This window comes from Leptodactylus fuscus, chromosome 3, assembly GCF_031893055.1.
Source record: "Leptodactylus fuscus isolate aLepFus1 chromosome 3, aLepFus1.hap2, whole genome shotgun sequence".
NCBI lineage: Eukaryota > Metazoa > Chordata > Amphibia > Anura > Leptodactylidae > Leptodactylus > Leptodactylus fuscus.
The window spans coordinates 147,665,438-147,685,813 of record NC_134267.1 but is presented as its reverse complement, the minus strand read 5'-3'; the positions used below and the strand labels follow the sequence as shown (position 1 = coordinate 147,685,813).

At 43.3% G+C, this 20,376-nt stretch overlaps 1 protein-coding gene across 1 annotated transcript; it reads left to right on the top strand.

Annotated features, from left to right (window-relative positions):
- Window positions 1-3,090: 3,090 nt before the first annotated feature.
- DYNLT2B (dynein light chain Tctex-type 2B) lies at window positions 3,091-13,477 on the top strand. Its single transcript, XM_075268524.1, has 5 exons — window positions 3,091-3,206; window positions 8,055-8,188; window positions 9,653-9,722; window positions 11,301-11,364; window positions 13,306-13,477. Exons 1-5 carry the CDS (start codon window positions 3,154-3,156, stop codon window positions 13,351-13,353), a joined length of 369 nt encoding a protein of 122 aa, XP_075124625.1. The 5' UTR covers window positions 3,091-3,153; the 3' UTR covers window positions 13,354-13,477.
- Window positions 13,478-20,376: the final 6,899 nt, after the last annotated feature.

Below are 20,376 nucleotides of genomic sequence, written 5' to 3'. Positions count from 1 at the left end.
CCTCAAAAGCCGCCTGCAAAAATGTCTCCCATTCATTTCAATGGGAGTCCCTCGCTAGCGATTATTTTTTAGCTAGCAGGAAAAAGAAGCGACATACCCTTTTGTCCCGAAGATTCCGCGGCTAACTCAGCCGCGGCGTCCGCAGCTCAAGACTCATTCCTGATTACGCCCATTTATTTGGGCCTAATCAGGAGTGGGATGCCGCGACGGGATGCTGATGTACTGTATCGGCATCCCGTTGCTGCTAGCCGTGCGGAAAAGTCACATGGTGGAAACCTTTTTCGCTGTGTGATGCACTGGCATCCCACTCCTGATAAGGCCCGAATGAATGGGCGTAAGCAGGAGTGTGTCTGGAGCTGTGGCTGACTCAGCTACGGAATCCGTGGCAACGATAGGGCATGTCCTGTGCTGCTAACTATTGACCCGTCTCTAACCTCCCCTTCATCTCTAAACTTTTGGAACGCCTGGTCTATTCTCGTTTAATCCGCTATCTCTCTGCTTGACCCCATACAATCTGGTTTCCGCGCTCTGCACTCTACTGAAACGGCTCTGACAAAAGTCTCCAATGATCTCCTAATGGCTAAATCCAATGGTGACTTCTCTCTTCTTATTCTTCTGGACCTCTCTGCAGCTTTTGACACTGCTGACCATCAACATCTCCTCACTATGCTCCGCTCAGTCGGCCTCAACGACACTGCGCTCTCCTGGTTCTCCTCTTATCTCTCAGACCGTACTTTCAGTGTATCATTTGCGGGCTCTGTTTCTTCCCCTCTTTCCCTTGCTGTTGGGGTTCCTCAGGGCTCGGTCCTAGGCCCCCTGCTCTTTTCACTCTACACAGCCCCCATTGGACAAACCATCGCCTGATTTGGCTTCAGGTACCATCTTTATGCTGATGACACCCAATTATACACATCTTCCCGTGACATCACCCCTGCACTCATACAGAACACCAGTGACTGTCTCTCTGCTGTCTCTAATATCATGTCCTCGCTCTATCTGAAACTAAATCTCTCTAAGACTGAACTACTATTGTTTCCACCATCTAACAGATCTGTCCCTGATATATCCATTGCAGTCTCAGGCCTTACTATAACTCCTAGACAGTATGCCCGCTGCCTTGGGGTCATGTTTGATGCAGACCTTTCCTTCACCCCTTATGTTGAATCAATTGCATGTTCATATCACCTCCATCTCAAAAACATCTCCAGAATACGCCCTTTCCTTACCAGAGATACACTAAAGACACTTATTGTCTCTCTGATTCATTCTCGCCTTGACTACTGTATCTCCTTACTAATTGGTCTTCCCCTTACTAAACTCTCCCCTCTACAATCTATTCTGAATGCAGTGGCCAGGCTCATCTATCAGTCTAGACGCTACAGCGATGCCTCCGGTCTGTGCCAGTCACTACACTGGCTGCCTATTCATTATAGAATAAAATATAAAGTTATCACTCTCATCCACAAGGCTCTCCATAATGCTGCACCTCCATACATTTCCTCCCTCATCTCTGTCTACCGCCCAACCCGTGTTCTCCGCTCACTCAATGACCTAACACTTACATCCTCTATTATCAGAACCTCCCACGCTCGTATACAAGACTTCTCCCGAGCTGCACCACTTCTCTGGAATGCTCTACCCCGGACAATCAGATTAACTCCTAACTCTACAGTTTCAAACGCAAACTAAAGACACATCTTTTCAGACAGGCCTATCACAATTTCTAACGTAAACCCTTCTGTACAATAATTAGAATCCCCAAAATTTAACCTTCCTCTGTCCCCGCTCCCACATTACCCCACATGATATGATGTCTTTTCAGGCTAACTTTATTTGTCCAAGCTCCAGCCACATGTTACAGGACACCAATGACGGCTCATAAAGTTTTGTTTGTGTAATGACAGTAACCTCTATTACAAAATCGTCTGAATACTATATAAGCAATGCTGCCCCTGCTACCTCTTGTGTCACCCCCTCTACCTCATAGATTGTAAGCTCTTGCGAGCAGGGCCCTCAGTCCCATTGTGTGAAATGACGTTCTTTGTTATGTATCTGTCTGTATTTGAACCCTACAAATTGTACAGCGCTGCAGAATATGTTGGCGCTATATAAATAAAATGTATTATTATTATGTCACTTCTTTTTCACGCTAGCTTAAAAAAGAGCAGGAAAAAAAGTGAGGGACTCCCATTGAAACGAATGGGAGACTTTTGTGCAGGTAGATTTTGAGGCGGATTCCGTGTCAAAATCCGCCTGCAAAAACCTCCGTGTGAACATACCCTTAGCATCACCCAATGGACTCAATTACTCCTTCTAAACCATAAAGAAATTAATAAATAACAGGTTATAACGAACCTTTTCCCACAAGCCGATACATCAATGTGCTCCCCCTGTTCTATAACATGATCTCTGCAGATTAAACTGCATTTTTATAGAGACATGTTCAGTTTAGAGAGATTTTCCAAGACTATGATATTAATGGCCTATGTTTAGGATAGATTATCGGTACCAAAGCCATGGTGTCTGATACTGGGCACCCCAGCTGCTTGAGGAGACAGTAACCTTCTTCTACATACGGTGCTGTGGCAGTACTATTACATGGCTGGTGAGCTCACTAGTAACACCGCAGGCACTTGGGTCAGAAGTTGTGTGAGGTTTAACCCCTGCTGATCTAGGAAAGAGTTAGTAGCCACGGTTAAGGCGGCGCCCCGTTCATCATGGCCACGGTAGCTTTATTATATATTTTATACAGCCTGGATAACGGGGAGTGAGAATGATCAGACATTTGTGTAAGGCATTCACAGGAGCAAAAGGGACTCAAGTAGTCGTCTGAATAATACGGAGCGTCCCTTTATATAGTACAGCATGTCAGCATGCGCCATGTTCAGGAGCTCTGCCACAGATACGTCTGTGACAGATACGCCTGTCTGTGAGGCCACAACTGTGAGGTCACTTTCTATAGAACTACGTCCCCGATAGGAGAAACAGAGGCGCTGCCCGCACAGAGCAAACAGCCACACGTCTGCCTCGGCAAGACCTGCCGGAAGTGAACCTTCCCCTGGAACAGGAAGTGACGTACTCGGCGATGGTCACCATGGTGATGGACAAGCTGCTAGGAGTTTGAGAGTGAATCTGGTCCTGACATCAACCATCATGGGGGAAAGCGGCGATAATTCTTACTGCATCAGGCCTAACTTCCAGCATAAGTAAGTGCCTGTATATACACAGCGCAATAGGCGGCTATTACATGCTATTAGTGCAGGCCGGGTTACCTATATACACTGTCACAGTATCTAGCTCTGCCTCATCTACTGGTTTCTGTATATTTATTACTGTCTATTTAATATCTGTATGTATGACTATTCCTTAAAGGAATTCTCCACCTTTGTAATATGATGGCCTTTGCTTACAATAGACCATCAATTATAGATTTGTAGGGGTCCAACAGCCAGGACCCCTGTAGATCAGCTACTTCGGACAGCTCAGCTCCCTCTAATATTCACATTCTGGGAGTCACACTGCTCACTTGTTACACAATGGCGGAAATCTGTTAAGACAGGCATTTCCTAATCCAATCTTAATAAAATTTGCAATGCAAGGCGGCACTGACCTTAATAAATCAGGCGCACTACAACTGGCATAGATTTCTAATGTAACTTGCAGCAGTTTTTTGGTAAGAGTTCTAATAAATATTTATGGCCAAGGCTTTTCTGGCCCACCCGTCTCCATCCACTTTCAGTAAAAGGACAGGCTATATCAATATTATAAAGATGGATTATCCCTTTAATGATCTTTGCCATTTGCTTTGTCCACTGGGCCACAGTCATTCTGCAACAGAAAAGGATCTTTCACAAACTGTTTCACAAAATTGTCAGCATACAATTTTTCAAAATGTCTTGGTATGCTGAATGCATTAAAGAGAACCTGTCAAGTCAACTTGGGATATTAAACCATCCAAAGGTCCTTATATACTGAAGGTTTATTGTCCCAAATCTCCCTGTTTTTAAACCATCCAGCGAGTTTTTATTTATTTTTTTTATTTATTTATTTTAAATGTAGATTGTGAGCCCCACATAGAGCTCACAATGTACATTTTTCCCTATCATTATGTCTTTTTTGGAATATGGGATGGAAATCCATGCAAACACGGGGAGAACATACAAACTCCTTGCAGATGGTTTTATTCCCTTGGCAGGATTTGAACACCAGGACTCCAGCGCTGCAAGGCTGCAGTGCTAACCACTGAGCCACTGTGTGGCCCCTCCATCCAGCGAGTTTTTAGCTCTTCCACAGTGAAGCCAAAGATATAAATCCTTGTCTTTATTGAAGTATCGGAGGTACAGGGCATGCATACTGAAGCTGAGGTGTACTCCTCTGGCTTCAGTGAAGACCTGCACCAGCATAAGGAGTACAGCGTCATCCTATCTCAGGCAGCCGGAATTCCTCTTATTCCGTCAAGTGAAGTTACCCTTAAACTGCTATGTTTCAGGATAAGACTCTACTGTACAGAATGAGGCAATTAACCGCCTCCTCTCCATAGACTTCTGTGTGTGAGGCAGCGCTGTGGAGTCAGTAGACCAAACATCTAACTCCAGCTGTGACTTCTACTCCTTCACAAATGGCTAAAAGTCATGGTCATTCAGAAGCAGTAAAGATACTATAACTCTTTAAAACACTATTTACTGAATTCTTAGGAGAAGCAAATATAATATATAATATAATAAATTAATTATACAATAATTATAGTTGATAATTTATTTTGTGACTCCAGCCAAAATTGGTCCACAACTGCCACTTTGACTCTACAGGCCTGGTGTGAGATAAATACAGAGACAGACTGTAACTAAAGAAACAGTCTGTGCGAAGATGAGGAGGAAAGCAGCCTAATAAGTGTAGAAGTGAAGAAATGTATTTTATAAAATACTAGCAGGAGGGCCCGGCTTTGCACGAGTATATGTCATTTTTTGATTGTGTAGTGGTGCCATAAGAATTGCTCAGTTTTGCACTGGTCTATTTTGCATGTCGTTTGTGCGTGTGTGTGTGCGTGCGTGCGTGCGTGTGTGTGTGTGTGTGTGTGTGTCCATAAGCATCATGTGATCATGTGTATCTCAGTTTGGATATCAGTGAAAAACCTGCAATAAAATGTTATGGAAACCTGGAGTAAAACTGTGTGTATGTGACCTTGTGTAACAGTGTCATCAACAGGGCCCTACCCCTTTAAAGGGATCCAAACATTGGAATCCCATTTTTTCTCCCTAACACATAGGAATAGACTTAAGAAAGGCTATTCTTCTCCTACCTTTTAGATGTGTTCTCCGTTCCGCTGTTCGGTTGAAATCCCGGTTTTCTTCTGTATGCAAATGAGTTCTCTCGTAGCACTGGGAGCTGTCCCCAGCGCTCAAACAGCACTGGGGGCATCCCCAATGCTGCGAAAGAAATCTCCAGCGACGCCTTTATCTTCGTCTGGAATGCCTCTCTCCTTGTTTTCTTCCCTCCTGAGTTTCAAACTTCTTCGCATGCGCAGTCAGCTCTTCCATCGGGCCTTGGGAAGAGCTGACTGCTTATGCTTGTGGCCATTTTCTTGTGGCCTTTTACACCAGCTTACTGGTGTAAAGCTTACTGGAGTAAAGCTCTGATGTGTGATGGTGTGTGCTGAACTCTGTATCTAATCCCCTGGTGTGTGCAGAGCTGTGTATCTAATCCACTGATGTGTGATACCGTATGCTGAGCTGTGTATCTAATCCTCTGATGTGTGATACTGTGTACTGAGCTGTGTATCTAAAGCTCTGATGTGTATTGGTGTGTGCTGAGCTTTGTATCTAATCCTCCAGTTTGGTTATCATTGTTGGACTGTGCAAGTGGAGTGACCGTGTGTATGTCATTTGGAATATGAATGAAAGACTTGCAGGCTTGTATTGGCAATGCAGATCATTATTTTTGGAATACTGTATCTCAGGAACCTTGCTTCCTAGAGAGCTGAAACCCGGTCTAAAACCTTCCCAGACACCTGAAGTATCTGTGTGCCAAATTTGGTGAGGATCAGTCCAGTCGTTTGGCTGCGCATAAAGAACAGACAGACAGATGGACGGACAGACAGAAACTCATTTTTATATATATGACAGATATTACAAAGTTTATTTTAGTCACTTGTGCTGTTCACTTACCGTATGAAAGGATGTTTATAACTGGAGATATAGTTACAAGTCTTGAACACAAAAGCATAAGTACTGGCAGACCACATGTAAAATGCATCTGTGCTTTGCAGTCAGCATTAGCTTGTGATGTGTGAGGTTTGTTACTTTGATTTATTTTGGGTAAAGAACTATATAAAAGGGTGCAGGGAAATAACGACTTAAGAGTTTCATACTTGTACACCGATACATTTACATTGCATCTAGAACACCACAGTACAGCAAGCTGCACACAACACATAACATTCTAGACACTGTGTAACCCACAACTTGTGTATATAAACTACATGTGAATAAACAATTCCCAGAATTGTGCTATCCCAATCGTAATTCTCAACCATATTTCACAGAAAGGAAAGGTTTTAGAGAACCATCTTTATCTCAACAACAAAAAATACAAAATATAACTTTTACTGGTTTGCTTTCAAATAAAGCGTCCAGCCACTATTAACATGATTGTGAACCCCTCCATGGTTTGTGGGGTTTGATAAATATGTCACGTATCCATAGCCGGTGCTTTAAAGGGATACTATCATTAAAATCAATTTTTTTGTGACTAATACGTAGGAATAGCCTTAAGAAAGGCTATTCTTCTCCTACCTTTAGATGTCTTCTCCGGGCCGCTGTTTGGTAGAAATCCCGGTTTCCGTCGGTATGCAAATGAGTTCTCTCGCAGCACTGGGGGCGGTCCCCAGTGCTCAAACAGCACTAGAGGCATCCCCAGTGCTGCAAGAGAACTCTCCAACGCTGCCTCCATCTTCTTCAGGAATGTCCTCTTCACGCATCTTCTTCCGGCGCTGGCTTCAAACTTCTAGGCCTCGGGCCTAGAGCAAAGCCGACTTTGCATGTCCGCTGGCCACAAGAAAATGGCCGCTTACACAGTATCTACTATCTACTTATCTACTTCCTTGTCCACACAATAACCTCTGTCCAAGTTACAGAGTAAACCTAGAAAATTCTCCCATACAAGAGAATAGGGTCTGCTTCAAAACATTGTGTCTATTGCCCATGGTCTTTCTATAGAAAACAGAAAATCACATAATTGCAAGATTAGGATTTATTTTTGTAAAATACAGATATTTAATTACTTAATTAAAAACATCACAAAAATTCTTAATACATATTAATAATAACATTAAAAAAATGTGATTTAAACAATAAGTAATTTCTTGGTGACATATTCTCTTTAGGTCACAAATATCAGATAGGTGGGTGTCCGACGCCAGGCATCAATCAGCTAATACAGAGAATGGAGGAGGAAGCAGGTAGCTCTGCTCTCTGTCTAGTGGTCAGACCAGATTGCTGCAGTTTTCTACCTGTTCACTTGAATGGAAGCTAAACTACAGTGATTCATTTTAGCCTCTAGACCAGGGGTAGGAAATTTTGGCTCTCCAGCTGTTGCAAAACTACAACTCCCAGCATGCATACTTGCTCTACTGTTCGTGGAACTCCCATGGAAGTGAATGGAGCATGTTGGGAGTTGTAGTTTCACAGCAGCTGGAGTGCCGAAGGTGCCCTACCCCTGATCTAGACCGAGAACAGAGGTGCCTGCTTCATTGTCTGTGTATCGACAGCTGATCGCTCAAGGTGCTGCGAAACTGATCAACACTTTGCTGATATTTATGACCTCTGACCCAGAAAAATAACTCTTTAACCATCTGTGGTACAGGCACCAGTTGCTCCATGATTATTAAGAGGTCTGTGCCCATTCCTCAAGCTGCTCAGTCAACTTTTCTCCAAAATGCCATTAACGACAGAAAAATTAAAAAAAAAGTGTAGAGATTTGCAGCAAAAATTGTGCTTCTCTTGCAACAGATTTTTGACAAAATATTTTCCTGTGCTCTATATGTATTTTCTCACCAGGTTTAAAACAGCAGCAGTAAAGGATTGTATACGATCTGTGCTGAAAGAAGAACTTAAAAGCAAGCAATATATACCTGAAGAGGTCCCACAACTGACTCGCTTTTTGTCAGAGACAATAAAAGATAAACTAAAAGGTAAATAAATTGGCGCCATAAAACATTAAATATTTCCATTAAAAGTCTGAGCTCCTATTCTGGAGCAGCCACTTCATTCAGAGTCTGTTGGACAGAAAGACCAGTTATGACTATCACCAAGAGTACTGTAGACTTTAAAGACGACATTTCATATCCTCATGCGATTTTATATACCGCACTGTTGGCTTTCCCGTTATGTGCCCTGGGACTTAAGATATCGCTGGCGTTGGTTTTACCACCAATCTTTCCCCACTGCCATAAGGGCGTTCCTGACAGTCTAGCTGGGCTGTGAGGAACGCCCTCTCTGACAGTACTCGTCCATAGACTTGTACTGGGATGGGTGGGAATGGGGGGGGGGGCGTTCTTCACAGCTCAGTGTCATCGCTGGGCTGTAAGGAACTCCCCCTCTGACAGTACAAGTCTATGGACGAGTACTGTCAGGGATGGCATTCCTCACAGCCCAGCTAGACTTTCAGGAACGCCCTTATGACAGTGGGGAGAGATTGGTGCCGAAACTAACAACAACGATATATCCAGCCCCTGGGCACATAACGGGAAAGCCGGCAGTGCACTGTCGGCTCTCTAGCTGTATATAAAACCGCATGAGGACATGTAAGATCCTCTTTAAATACAGCAGGGCACATTAATGTCAATCACTCCATTCAAAGTCCTCTAGAATAGGTAACTTGGGACCCCACCCCCATTCTAGTTAATAGTGGTTCTAGCATTGCAGTCCATGCAGTAATACATTTATCACCTAATTATTTTTGTTTTACTTGCAGAGATATGAAAATTTCTATATTCAGTTGTCATGGACATTTTTACAACATTGAGAACAGGAAGTGAGGCCATATTGATTTATTTATATTTAGAAAAATTGGAACAAGTCACCCACAGTAAATATACAGTATTTCTCCAGGTTATCCGCAGTTCATCATGTGATAAGGGTGCACAAGCTACTTGTAGGACTAGTCCTACTGCTGGACTGATGAAAATCTTTCCATATATTTATTTGCATTCCTTACCTTGCTTAGCCTTACACTTAGTGACAGAACATGCTAACAAAATGATGTTTTGTTGTTAGAGACCCTAGTGGCTTCCAAATCAGGTTAGGCTTCATCCTCACTTTCAACTATAATGGTTGAATTCAAATTTTAAAAAAAACTTTGGGCAAGGAAAGTCTCTGTGGGTCTTCCTATCTCTCACATAGCATTAGCGAAAAAGTATCGATGGTCACAATGTAATTTATAATTCAGTTCTGGATTTTGACTCCCACCTGAGACCTCAAGTGATAGGAAATATGAATATATTCTAGCAGCCTTTTTTCTTATGAGCATGACAGTACTGGTTTGCTACGTCTTCATGAACATCCTACATTGTTACCCACTGACTACATTTCAGAAACAGCCCAATTGAGAATTCCATAAATAACTATATTTCTGTTTTTTTCCTGTTTGTTTACAGAAATGGGTTTTGACAGATATAAAATGGTGGTGCAGGTTGTGATTGGTGAGCAGAGAGGAGAAGGAGTCAAGTAAGTACATTAAATTGTATTATCCGCCATATTAACACCATACACATATAGAAAACTTACCATAAATAATACCATACATATATTCTACAGAAGAATATAAATACTCACTTTTATTGATGGCCAAAAACAACCTTATGGGTAAAATCCTAAAAGGAGTGGTCTCATCACTGATTTTAAAGAGGACCTGTAGCTGCACCTCATATGTCCATTTTAATAATATATTATTTTTCTTAATGTGCAGTTCTTCTGTTACATCTAGCGATTTTCTCCTAAGGAGCACGTCACCTTCCTCATGTGAAAGGTTGCGTGATGCTGGATGTACCTGCTAGGGAAACCTCTTAATTTGTTCTGGTCTAGTCTGGATGTATATCACGGGTTAAAGAGTTTGATTTGGAATTATAGGTTCTGCAAGTAGGCTGGGGGAGGTGGAAAAAAAACAAAAAAATCCTTATGAAAAGTCACATGCAGCAAGAACTAATGCTGGAACAAACTCCAGTGCGCTGCCAGACTGGACCGTGGTGGGGAACATCAGGGACAGGTGGGTAGGTTTTATTTTTCACGTTCCCCGGCCTCTTTGCAGAAACCTGTAATTCCTGAACAACCCCTTAAAGGAAAATTTAACAAAGAATTTTCCAAAGTTGACTACGGGGCACTGCAATATTGAAGCACAGGGAGGAGGTGTGCTCCTATAGCAGGCATGGCCTAAAAACAATTTATCTGAATATGTTCATACAAGCTGATACATGTACTCATCATATGACAATGGACCGTAAATCACATGACCATGGTCAGACTTTTATCCACTAGAAGAAACAGAATGAATCACAGCAAGCAGAGATCTAGAAAACTGTGGGGAATTGATACAGAAAGTATATTGAAAAATTGTACAACTTTTTATTATACAAACCATAACCTTTGTCTCTCAATATTGGTCTGAAAGTGACAACCCCTTTAAAGAGAAGGTGAGGATGGTTTATTTTGGTTTATTATGACCTCATGGGTGGGCACAATGTGTAAACAAAAATAAAATAAAAAGATCACAGGTTCAAGTCCCACCCACGGAAACGCAAAACAGTCTCTTACATAAAAATGTACTTTTTACTATTTAAAAAGACAAATGAAAAAATATGGCAAAAACAGATACACAGGGATCTAAACACTGAAAAAAGAAAAAAAAAAAAAAAACCTGCAAAAATAACAATGATCTGAAAATAAACCCCCATGTATCATCGAAAAAAAATATTTAAATAACCTGAACAAAACAAGCTATAGCCTTCAAAATAAAGAAATAAAGGATGTACAATTTAACTACGTCCAGTCATGATTTACTTGTTACTGCTGAGGACTGTGATTGGCAGAAATGGTCACCTCACAAAAGGGGACATCACTGCTGACGTCAGCCAAGGGACGTCAAAGCAGTTGCAGTTGGAAACGGAGGACCCAGGAAGTGGAGAGTATTTTTATTTTTTTGTTGCTGGACCCATTTTAAACACCATTCCCTTTTTTAAGATAAATATTGAAGCGCATTACATATTCTTATTAGAATATTCAAATATTATGTACTCTGTTCCTTTTCAGAATGGCAGCTAGATGCTTCTGGGATGCTGATACTGATAACTATGCTGAAGATGTCTTCATGAATGTAAGATATGTGTTTTAGAGTACATCTGAGTGGTTACACTGCAGGGAAATATAAAGGGTACCTAAGTTTTCATCAGAAGCTGAACTATCTGCAGGGACTTGCAAGGCAATTTGTTGTATGGTTGTATAAGTCTTCAGAAATGGTGTCCTATTAATTAATTTTTCTGCTTCTAATAGCCTCATTATGGCTGCAGCACACTTTGCATTTCTATCTCAGGCAGGAGCATTTACAATAATAAACAGTCTGCCCCCCCATCCATTACCACTATTACTAGTAATAACTGGTTTCCCTACATGTAATTTTGCCAGGGTTAACTGTAAAATAGTAAACAAAGAGCTGAAAAAAGCCCAATAGAACAACCTACAAATCCAGGTTATGATGCTGCTAAATAGATCTCTGACACAGGAAAAGAGACATCTGAACACAATAAGTAAAGTTGCTTACTATCTGTGATTAATACCCCATTAGTAATAACACAAGCAGCTAGTCTGTTCTAAATAATACTCAGTTTGACCTGCTACACACCTCTTTGCAGTCTAGAAGCTGAGAAAGCTACATGGAGTCTTCCCCTCTCTATTCACTATGTGAAGAAAGCCCAATCCCTCCCTCCTGAACTCACTGTGCTCCTGACTTGCTTTTCATGGCATCCATGGATGTATCTTTCCTAGTAACTGAGAGTGAACAGCAAATTAGCTAGAAGGGGAACGCCTATTGGCAGGATTGAACTCCTTCCTGACATCCTTTAATAGTATGGCAGCCGGCATAGCCATCGGGTCTCTGCTGTTTTACAAAGACCCAAGGATGTTGCCTGAAATCAGAGTTCACTTTGATCGCAGGCATTACTTTTTTATGCCTCCTTGAGTGTCCCAGAAGCACCCTGTAATGAGTCCCTACCACCCTCGAAATCGTGGGAGCTGTACTGCTACTATGACAGCCGTTAGCCTTATGAAAGTTCCCAGGCCTGTCCTAAGATGATTGAGGTAGGCCTCAATAATTAGGTACCGAATCTCCTATAGACAGTTGTATTGTTGTTTATGGGACAAATAATATAAAGATCGCAGGTTACAGACTCTAGGGGGGAATAATTAAACAGTTAAAAAGTTTTTGAAAATCTTTTAAAAATTAAAAAAAAAAAAAAACCTAAAAGTTCAAATCATCCCGCTCCGAGATTTCAAATAAAAATAAACAAAAATAAATTATGCATGCCTGCATCTGAAAATGTCAGAGCTACAAGAATATAAAAATATTTATTTTTCATACGGGAATGCTGTAGCAGGGGGAAAAAAAAAATCAAAGGAACTGTCATATTTTTTGCCATTGTGCCACCCATAAACATTTTAATGCACAGCAAACATCTGACATTCTTCAAAAATACTACCGTATAAATGAAAAGTACATCTGGCCCTGCAAAAAAAAAAAAAAAGACACGTTATGCCAGTTTTGCCTCTCAGGAAACTGGGAAAGCTAGTTGTGCTGCATAAAGTGGATGAAAAGAACAATCATTTGATGCATCCCTTTGGTGTAATCCATATCCTGGAGTTGCACTGCGTCCATTATAGTATAGGAGAGCTAAGCCCCACCTCTCCTGAACTTCCTCTGATATCCTGCTCATGGTCCTAGTCCTTCTTTAGCTAAAGATGGAGGCTGCTGGAGGCAAGAAACACTCTCTGCAGATTTCTGCTAAAGGGCTCAGCAGTTTATCAATTACAGTAATCCTGAGGATATGCCTATAAACGATGTATGTAATGCATAGTTTGTTAGTTTTCAGGGTTTAGTGTCCCTTTAAATCTTTCAGTGTCACATTAAACATTGTTCATCTGTACATGTGTTAAATGTCTCTTCCTCCCCATCAATGCTTTATTATTATGCATACTATTTGGAGTGTGTAATAGACAGTTTTCATCAGATAGATATTCACTAACTTTATTTTGTTCTTTTCAGGAATACTTGTTTTGTGTTGCCGCTGCATTTGGATGTTTCTACTACTAAGAAGACCTTTTACGAGCAGTATAATATTTGCAAATATTTCAGGTTATTAACAAACAGAGAAATATTCAGTTGTAAATATTTTTTTTATATTTGTAAAAACACAATAAATAATATAATGAACGTATTTATTTATATGTCATTCAGTGTCAATGAGTAAAATTTCAAATACCTTCACCGCATCCATCATTAATGGATAAAGAAATGTTCAGACCGTTTTTTCATTTTCTTGCAGCATTTGTAGAGTTAACCACTTTTGCAAATTGCTTCACTATCAAATTGTGCTTTGTTGTAGTAAGGCTACTTTTTTTCTTTGTATTTGTGATTTTTCTTTGTGCTGCTAGAGATTCATCTACCATTTCTATGCACTCCATTCATTGACTCTATCGGTGCTGTATACAGGTGGATACCCCTAAATTGACATCCTGCAGGAATCAGAGCTCCTATTAGTAAATTACGCAGGGCCCGGCAGCTTCACCATTGCTGTTTACGTGCCTGTCCATCCATGGTAGAGAGCATCACTAGGCAGGCAGTTAGAGCAGAGACAAGAAACACATTTCCATGTACTATACTAGTGGTTGGTAGCAGCGCTGAGTCCAGATAGAATGACGATTATGAGCTGAGCAAAGGCTGGGGGGGTGTGGTCTCTTCAAACAGCAATATCTCAGGATGTGTACCACCCAGAATCATGACCCTGATGCTGAATTAAAGCCAGGAATATATATTACTTTTTGCACACCTCCCTTTCCCAACTGTGTATTCAACTAACAGACTCTAGAAATCTCACACCTACACTCACCGGCCACTTTATTAGGTACACCATGCTAGTAACGGGTTGGACCCCCTTTTGCCTTCAGAACTGCCTCAATTCTTCGTGGCATAGATTCAACAAGGTGCTGGAAGCATTCCTCAGAGATTTTGGTCCATATTGAAATGATGGCATCACACAGTTGCCGCAGATTTGTCGGCTGCACATCCATGATGCGAATCTCCCGTTCCACCACATCCCAAAGATGCTCTATTGGATTGAGATCTGGTGACTGTGGAGGCCATTGGAGTACAGTGAACTCATTGTCATGTTCAAGAAACCAGTCTGAGATGATTCCAGCTTTATGACATGGCGCATTATCCTGCTGAAAGTAGCCATCAGATGTTGGGTACATTGTGGTCATAAAGGGATGGACATGGTCAGCAACAATACTCAGGTAGGCTTTGGCGTTGCAACGATGCTCAATTGGTACCAAGGGGCCCAAAGAGTGCCAAGAAAATATTCCCCACACCATGACACCACCACCACCAGCCTGAACCGTTGATACAAGGCAGGATGGATCCATGCTTTCATGTTGTTGATGCCAAATTCTGACCCTACCATCCGAATGTCGCAGCAGAAATCGAGACTCATCAGACCAGGCAACATTTTTCCAATCTTCAATTGTCCAATTTCGATGAGCTTGTGCAAATTGTAGCCTCAGTTTCCTGTTCTTAGCTGAAAGGAGTGGCACCGGGTGTGATCTTCTGCTGCTGTAGCCCATCTGCCTCAAAGTTCGACGTACTGTGCGTTCAGAGATGCTCTTCTGGCTACCTTGGTTGTAACGGGTGGCTATTTGAGTCACTGTTGCCTTTCTATCAGCTTGAACCAGTCTGGCCATTCTCCTCTGACCTCTGGCATCAACAACGCATTTCCGCCCACAGAACTGCCGCTCACTGGATGTTTTTTCTTTTTCGGACCATTCTCTGTAAACCCTAGAGATGGTTGTGCGTGAAAATCCCAGTAGATCAGCAGTTTCTGAAATACTCAGACCAGCCCTTCTGGCACCAACAACCATGCCACGTTCAAAGGCACTCAAATCACCTTTCTTCCCCATACTGATGCTCGGTTTGAACTGCAGGAGATTGTCTTGACCATGTCTACATGCCTAAATGCACTGAGTTGCCGCCATGTGATTGGCTGATTAGAAATTAAGTGTTAACAAGCAGTTGGACAGGTGTACCTAATAAAGTGGCCGGTGAGTGTATGACCACCAAATGAAATCTGGTTCTTAGCATCAGTTTCGCAACAGGATTGAAGGTACACATCCTGATATATCAGTTTGACTACTGAGAATAGTTTTCTATAGAACAAGAATATGATCACATAACGTATAAAATGGATTGTAATGTAGCTAATTGAGATTGACAAGATTAGAAAGGAAAGTGGGTAGATAAAAGGAAAAAAAAACTACTCTTATACATAATACATATATAACAGAAATAGCTTTCATGCTTCTCAATCAGAAGCTGGGCTTGCCTGTTACTGTCTGACTTTTTATTCTATTAAAGAAGCACCAGTCATTTTCCATGTTTGCTTTTTTTGTATGTGTTTTTAAATAAACATTATAAGCCCCAATTTGCACCTTGTGGCTTCTTAAAGGGTGTTTTCCCCCACAATTGCCACATGTGAATCAAGCAGTGTTGTGCATGCTCGGCCACTGTTCATTTCATTTCTATGGGACTGGCAGCTCTAGTCATCCCAAGTAGAAAGTGGGTGCGATAGCTTAGCTTAGGCAGACAGGGAGGGGGGTGTAACAGAGTAAGGGGGGGGGGGGGGGGGAAGCAGTGTCAGAGAGGTAGTGTGGAAGGTACACAGGAAGCTTCATAGCAAGAAGCTAACACCAAGTAAACAAATGCAGAAGATGCCAGGAGCTCCAACAGAAATCACTCAAAACACTGCTAAAAGTATATGGGTGCACTGTTAGCCCTTTAAAAAAAAATAAAAATGCCCAAAAAACTCCTTGAGGCTAAGGCCCCACGGGCTGTAAACGCAGCGCTAAAAAGCTACCAGAAGAACCGCGCCGTGAACTCATTGTGGTTCTTCCCGCAGCGCTTGGAAGAGAAAGTTCACTGAGTTTTCCTCTATGGACTTTCTCTTACCATTATATCTACAGGAACGCCGCTGGCTTTTCCGTAGATATAATTGACATGTTGCGATTTTCAAAATTGCGATGGTTTTGGAAATCGCAGCGTGACTTCCACACGTTTTTTTGCTGCAGAATGGGCGCTAGACTCCCATCCACTTGGTTCTTACTGTAAAATGCCACGATTTTTCCCGTTTCCATCCTTCGAGGTCCCGGCCTTAATGCTGTTTCCTATACTATTAAAAAGGTGTGCTTGTCAAAAGGATACTCATTTAGCCTCCATCAGGCTACATTCAACATATATGTGGGAGCCTGCATGGAACATAAGACTAACATGTTCATGTAACAACATAGGAACAGAGTTTTCATGCTTGTTCACTTTCATGGAACTTCACTGTTTATGACAGAACCCACAAAACATTTTTGGATCTATCAGAATTTGTCTTGCAATGGGATTTGACTTTCTATTTTCTGTTAGCACCAATAATATTGCATGCTACCATATTCTTGCCAAATGTGACAGAACCGATGGTAATGTGAACACGGCCTTATATGGAACAGTGCTCTAGTTTACATGTAAAAACCTCCTGGCTTATTTTGGTCCTGAAAAAAAACGCTTCCTAATTAGGAAGCGTTTTTTTTGACCTTGAGGTGTTTTTTTGAGCTTTTTCTGGAGCAGTTTTTGGTATTAACTGCTTCAGAAAACGCCAGGCGGTTTCCCCCTCCCCTAAAGTGAATGGACTGTAAAAAAAAATAACGTTTTCAGTCGCTGTTTTTTGCAAAAAAAAAAAAGCTAGGCGTTTTTCACCTCCAATTCACTTCTGTTGCTTTCCTCAGGTAGAATCCGCCTGAAGAAAGGTCATGTTTAGAGATGAGCGAACACTAAAATGTTCGAGGTTCGAAATTCGAATCGAACAGCTGCTCACTGTTCGTGTGTTCGAACGGGTTTCGAACCCCATTATAGTCTATGGGGAACATATACTCGTTAAGGGGGAAACCCAAATCCGTGTCTGGAGGGTCACCAAGTCCACTATGACACCACAGGAAATGATGCCAACACCTCTGGAATGACACTGGGACAGCAGGGGAAGCATGTCTGGGGGCATCTAACACACCAAAGACCCTCTATTACCCCAACATCACAGCCTAACAACTACACACTTTACACACTCAATACCACCTCTCTGACAGTAGGAAAACACCTTGAAACATGTGTATTTGGCACTTGCAGTGAGGAGAGCTTGTCACCAGCAGTGAATTTGGCCCTTGTAGTAAGTTGAGGTTGGCACCAACATTTGTTTTGAAAATCAGGGTGGATTGAGCCTCTAACCAGCAGAGTTGGGGCAAATTCATGGTGGAGGGAGCCTCTAAAAACCCCAGTTTGGACCAATTCATGGTGGAGGGAGCCTCTAAAAACCCCAGTTTGGACCAATTCATGGTGGAGGGAGCCTCTAAAAACCCCAGTTTGGACCAATTCATGGTGGAGGGAGCCTCTAACCAGCCCAGTTTGGACCAATTCATGGTGGAGGGAGCCTCTAAAAACCCCAGTTTGGACCAATTCATGGTGGAGGGAGCCTCTAAAAACCCCAGTTTGGACCAATTCATGGTGGAGGGAGCCTCTAACCAGCCCAGTTTGGACCAATTCATGGTGGAGGGAGCCTCTAACCAGCCCAGTTTGGACCAATTCATGGTGGAGGGAGCCTCTAAAAACCCCAGTTTGGACCAATTCATGGTGGAGGGAGCCTCTAACCAGCCCAGTTTGGACCAATTCATGGTGGAGGGAGCCTCTAAAAACCCCAGTTTGGACCAATTCATGGTGGAGGGAGCCTCTAAACAGCCCAGTTTGGGCAAATTCATGGTGGAGGGAGCCTCTAAACAGCCCAGTTTGGGCAAATTCATGGTGGAGGGAGCCTCTAACCAGCCCAGTTTGGACCAATTCATGGTGGAGGGAGCCTCTAATCAGCCCAGTTTGGACCAATTCATGGTGGAGGGAGCCTCTAAAAACCCCAGTTTGGACCAATTCATGGTGGAGGGAGCCTCTAAAAACCCCAGTTTGGACCAATTCATGGTGGAGGGAGCCTCTAAACAGCCCAGTTTGGACCAATTCATGGTGGAGGGAGCCTCTAACCAGCCCAGTTTGGGCAAATTCATGGTGGAGGGATCCTCTAACCAGCCCAGTTTGGACCAATTCATGGTGGAGGGAGCCTCTAACCATCCCAGTTTGGACCAATTCATGGTGGAGGGAGCCTCTAAAAACCCCAGTTTGGACCAATTCATGGTGGAGGGAGCCTCTAAAAACCCCAGTTTGGACCAATTCATGGTGGAGGGAGCCTCTAACCAGCCCAGTTTGGACCAATTCATGGTGGAGGGAGCCTCTAAAAACCCCAGTTTGGACCAATTCATGGTGGAGGGAGCCTCTAACCAGCCCAGTTTGGGCAAATTCATGGTGGAAGGAGCCTCTAAAAACCCCAGTTTGGACCAATTCATGGTGGAGGGAGCCTCTAACCAGCAGAGTTGGGGGAAATCAGGGTGGAGGGAGCCTCTAACCAGCAGAGTTGTGGGAAATCAGGGTGGAGGGAGCCTCTAACCAGCAGAGTTGTGGGAAAGCAGGGTGGAGGGAGCCTCTAACCAGCAGAGTTGGGGGAAATCAGGGTGGAGGGAGCCTCTAACCAGCAGAGTTGTGGGAAATCAGGGTGGAGGGAGCCTCTAACCAGCAGAGTTGTGGGAAAGCAGGGTGGAGGGAGCCTCTAACCAGCAGAGTTGGGGGAAATCAGGGTGGAGGGAGCCTCTAACCAGCAGAGTTGGGGGAAATCAGGGTGGAGGGAGCCTAGTATTATCAGAATTGTGCAACGCTTATGGTGGATGAGTATGAGGATGCGGAGGAATTGGAGAGGTTGAGTACAGACATGGAGTTTCATGTTGGGGTGCTTTACACAGGTGGGCACAAAAATGAAGGCTCTATCCAGTGGTGGTTCATTTTTATCAAAGTGAGCCGGTCGGCACTCTCAGCTGACAGACGGGTGCGCTTGTCAGTGATGATGCCACCGGCTGCACTGAACACCCTCTCAGATAGGACGCTGGCGGCAGGACAGGACAGCACCTCCAAGGCATATAGGGCAAGTTCAAGCCACAGGTCCAACTTCGACATCCAATAGGTGTAGGGCGCAGAGGGGTCGGAGAGGACAGGGCTGTGGTCGGAAAGGTATTCCCGCAACATGCGCCTATACTTCTCACGCCTGGTGACACTAGGACCCTCCGTGGCGGCACTTTGGCGAGGGGGTGCCATCAAGGTGTCCCAGACCTTAGACAGTGTGCCCCTCGTTTGTGTGGACCGGTGAGAACTTGGTCGCCTACTGGAGGAACTGCCCTCCCTGCCGCCAACGTCACATGCTGGAAACATCTCCATCATATTCTGCACCAATTGCTTGTGGCAAGCATTGATGCGATTGGCCCTCGCCTCTACCGGAATAAAAGAGGAGATGTTGTTTTTATACCGGGGGTCAAGGATAGCAAAGATCCAGTACTGGTTGTCCTCCATGATTTTGACAATACGCTTGTCGGTTGTAAAGCACCTCAACATGAACTCAGCCATGTCTGCCACAGTGTTAGTTGGCATGACTCCTCTGGCCCCACCGGAAAGTTCAATCTCCATTTCCTCCTCATCCTCCATGTCTACCCATCCGCGCTGCAACAATGGGACGATTCGAAGTTGCCCGGAAGCCTCCTGTATCACCATCACATCATCGGACAACTCTTCTTCCTCCTCCCCCTCCATTAAACGCGATGAAGCGGACAGATGTGTGGACCTACTCTCCAGCTGTGACGGATCGGATGCTATCCCTGACTCCTCTGTGTGATCTGAGTTATCCCTGATGTCAATCAGGGATTCTCTCAGAACACACAAGAGCGGGATTGTAAGGCTCACCATCGCATCCTCAGAGCTCACCCTCCTTGTGGACTCCTCAAACACCCGTAGGATGTCACAAAGGTCTCTCATCCATGGCCACTCATGGATGAGAAACTGAGGCAGCTGACTTTGTGGCACCCTAGGGTTTTGTAGCTGGTATTCCATCAAAGGTCTCTGCTGCTCAACCACTCTATTCAACATCTGAAACGTTGAGTTCCAGCGTGT

What these genes read in the sequence shown, in the direction of transcription:
- DYNLT2B (XM_075268524.1), top strand. Translation starts at nt 3,154, where the DNA reads ATGGGGGAAAGCGGCGATAATTCTTACTGCATCAGGCCTAACTTCCAG. An exon ending in AGGCCTAACTTCCAGCATAA is followed by an intron (nt 3,207 to 8,054) that starts GTAAGTGCCTGT and finishes TTTTCTCACCAG; the next exon opens with GTTTAAAACAGCAGCAGTAA. An exon ending in CAGAGAGGAGAAGGAGTCAA is followed by an intron (nt 9,723 to 11,300) that starts GTAAGTACATTA and finishes GTTCCTTTTCAG; the next exon opens with AATGGCAGCTAGATGCTTCT.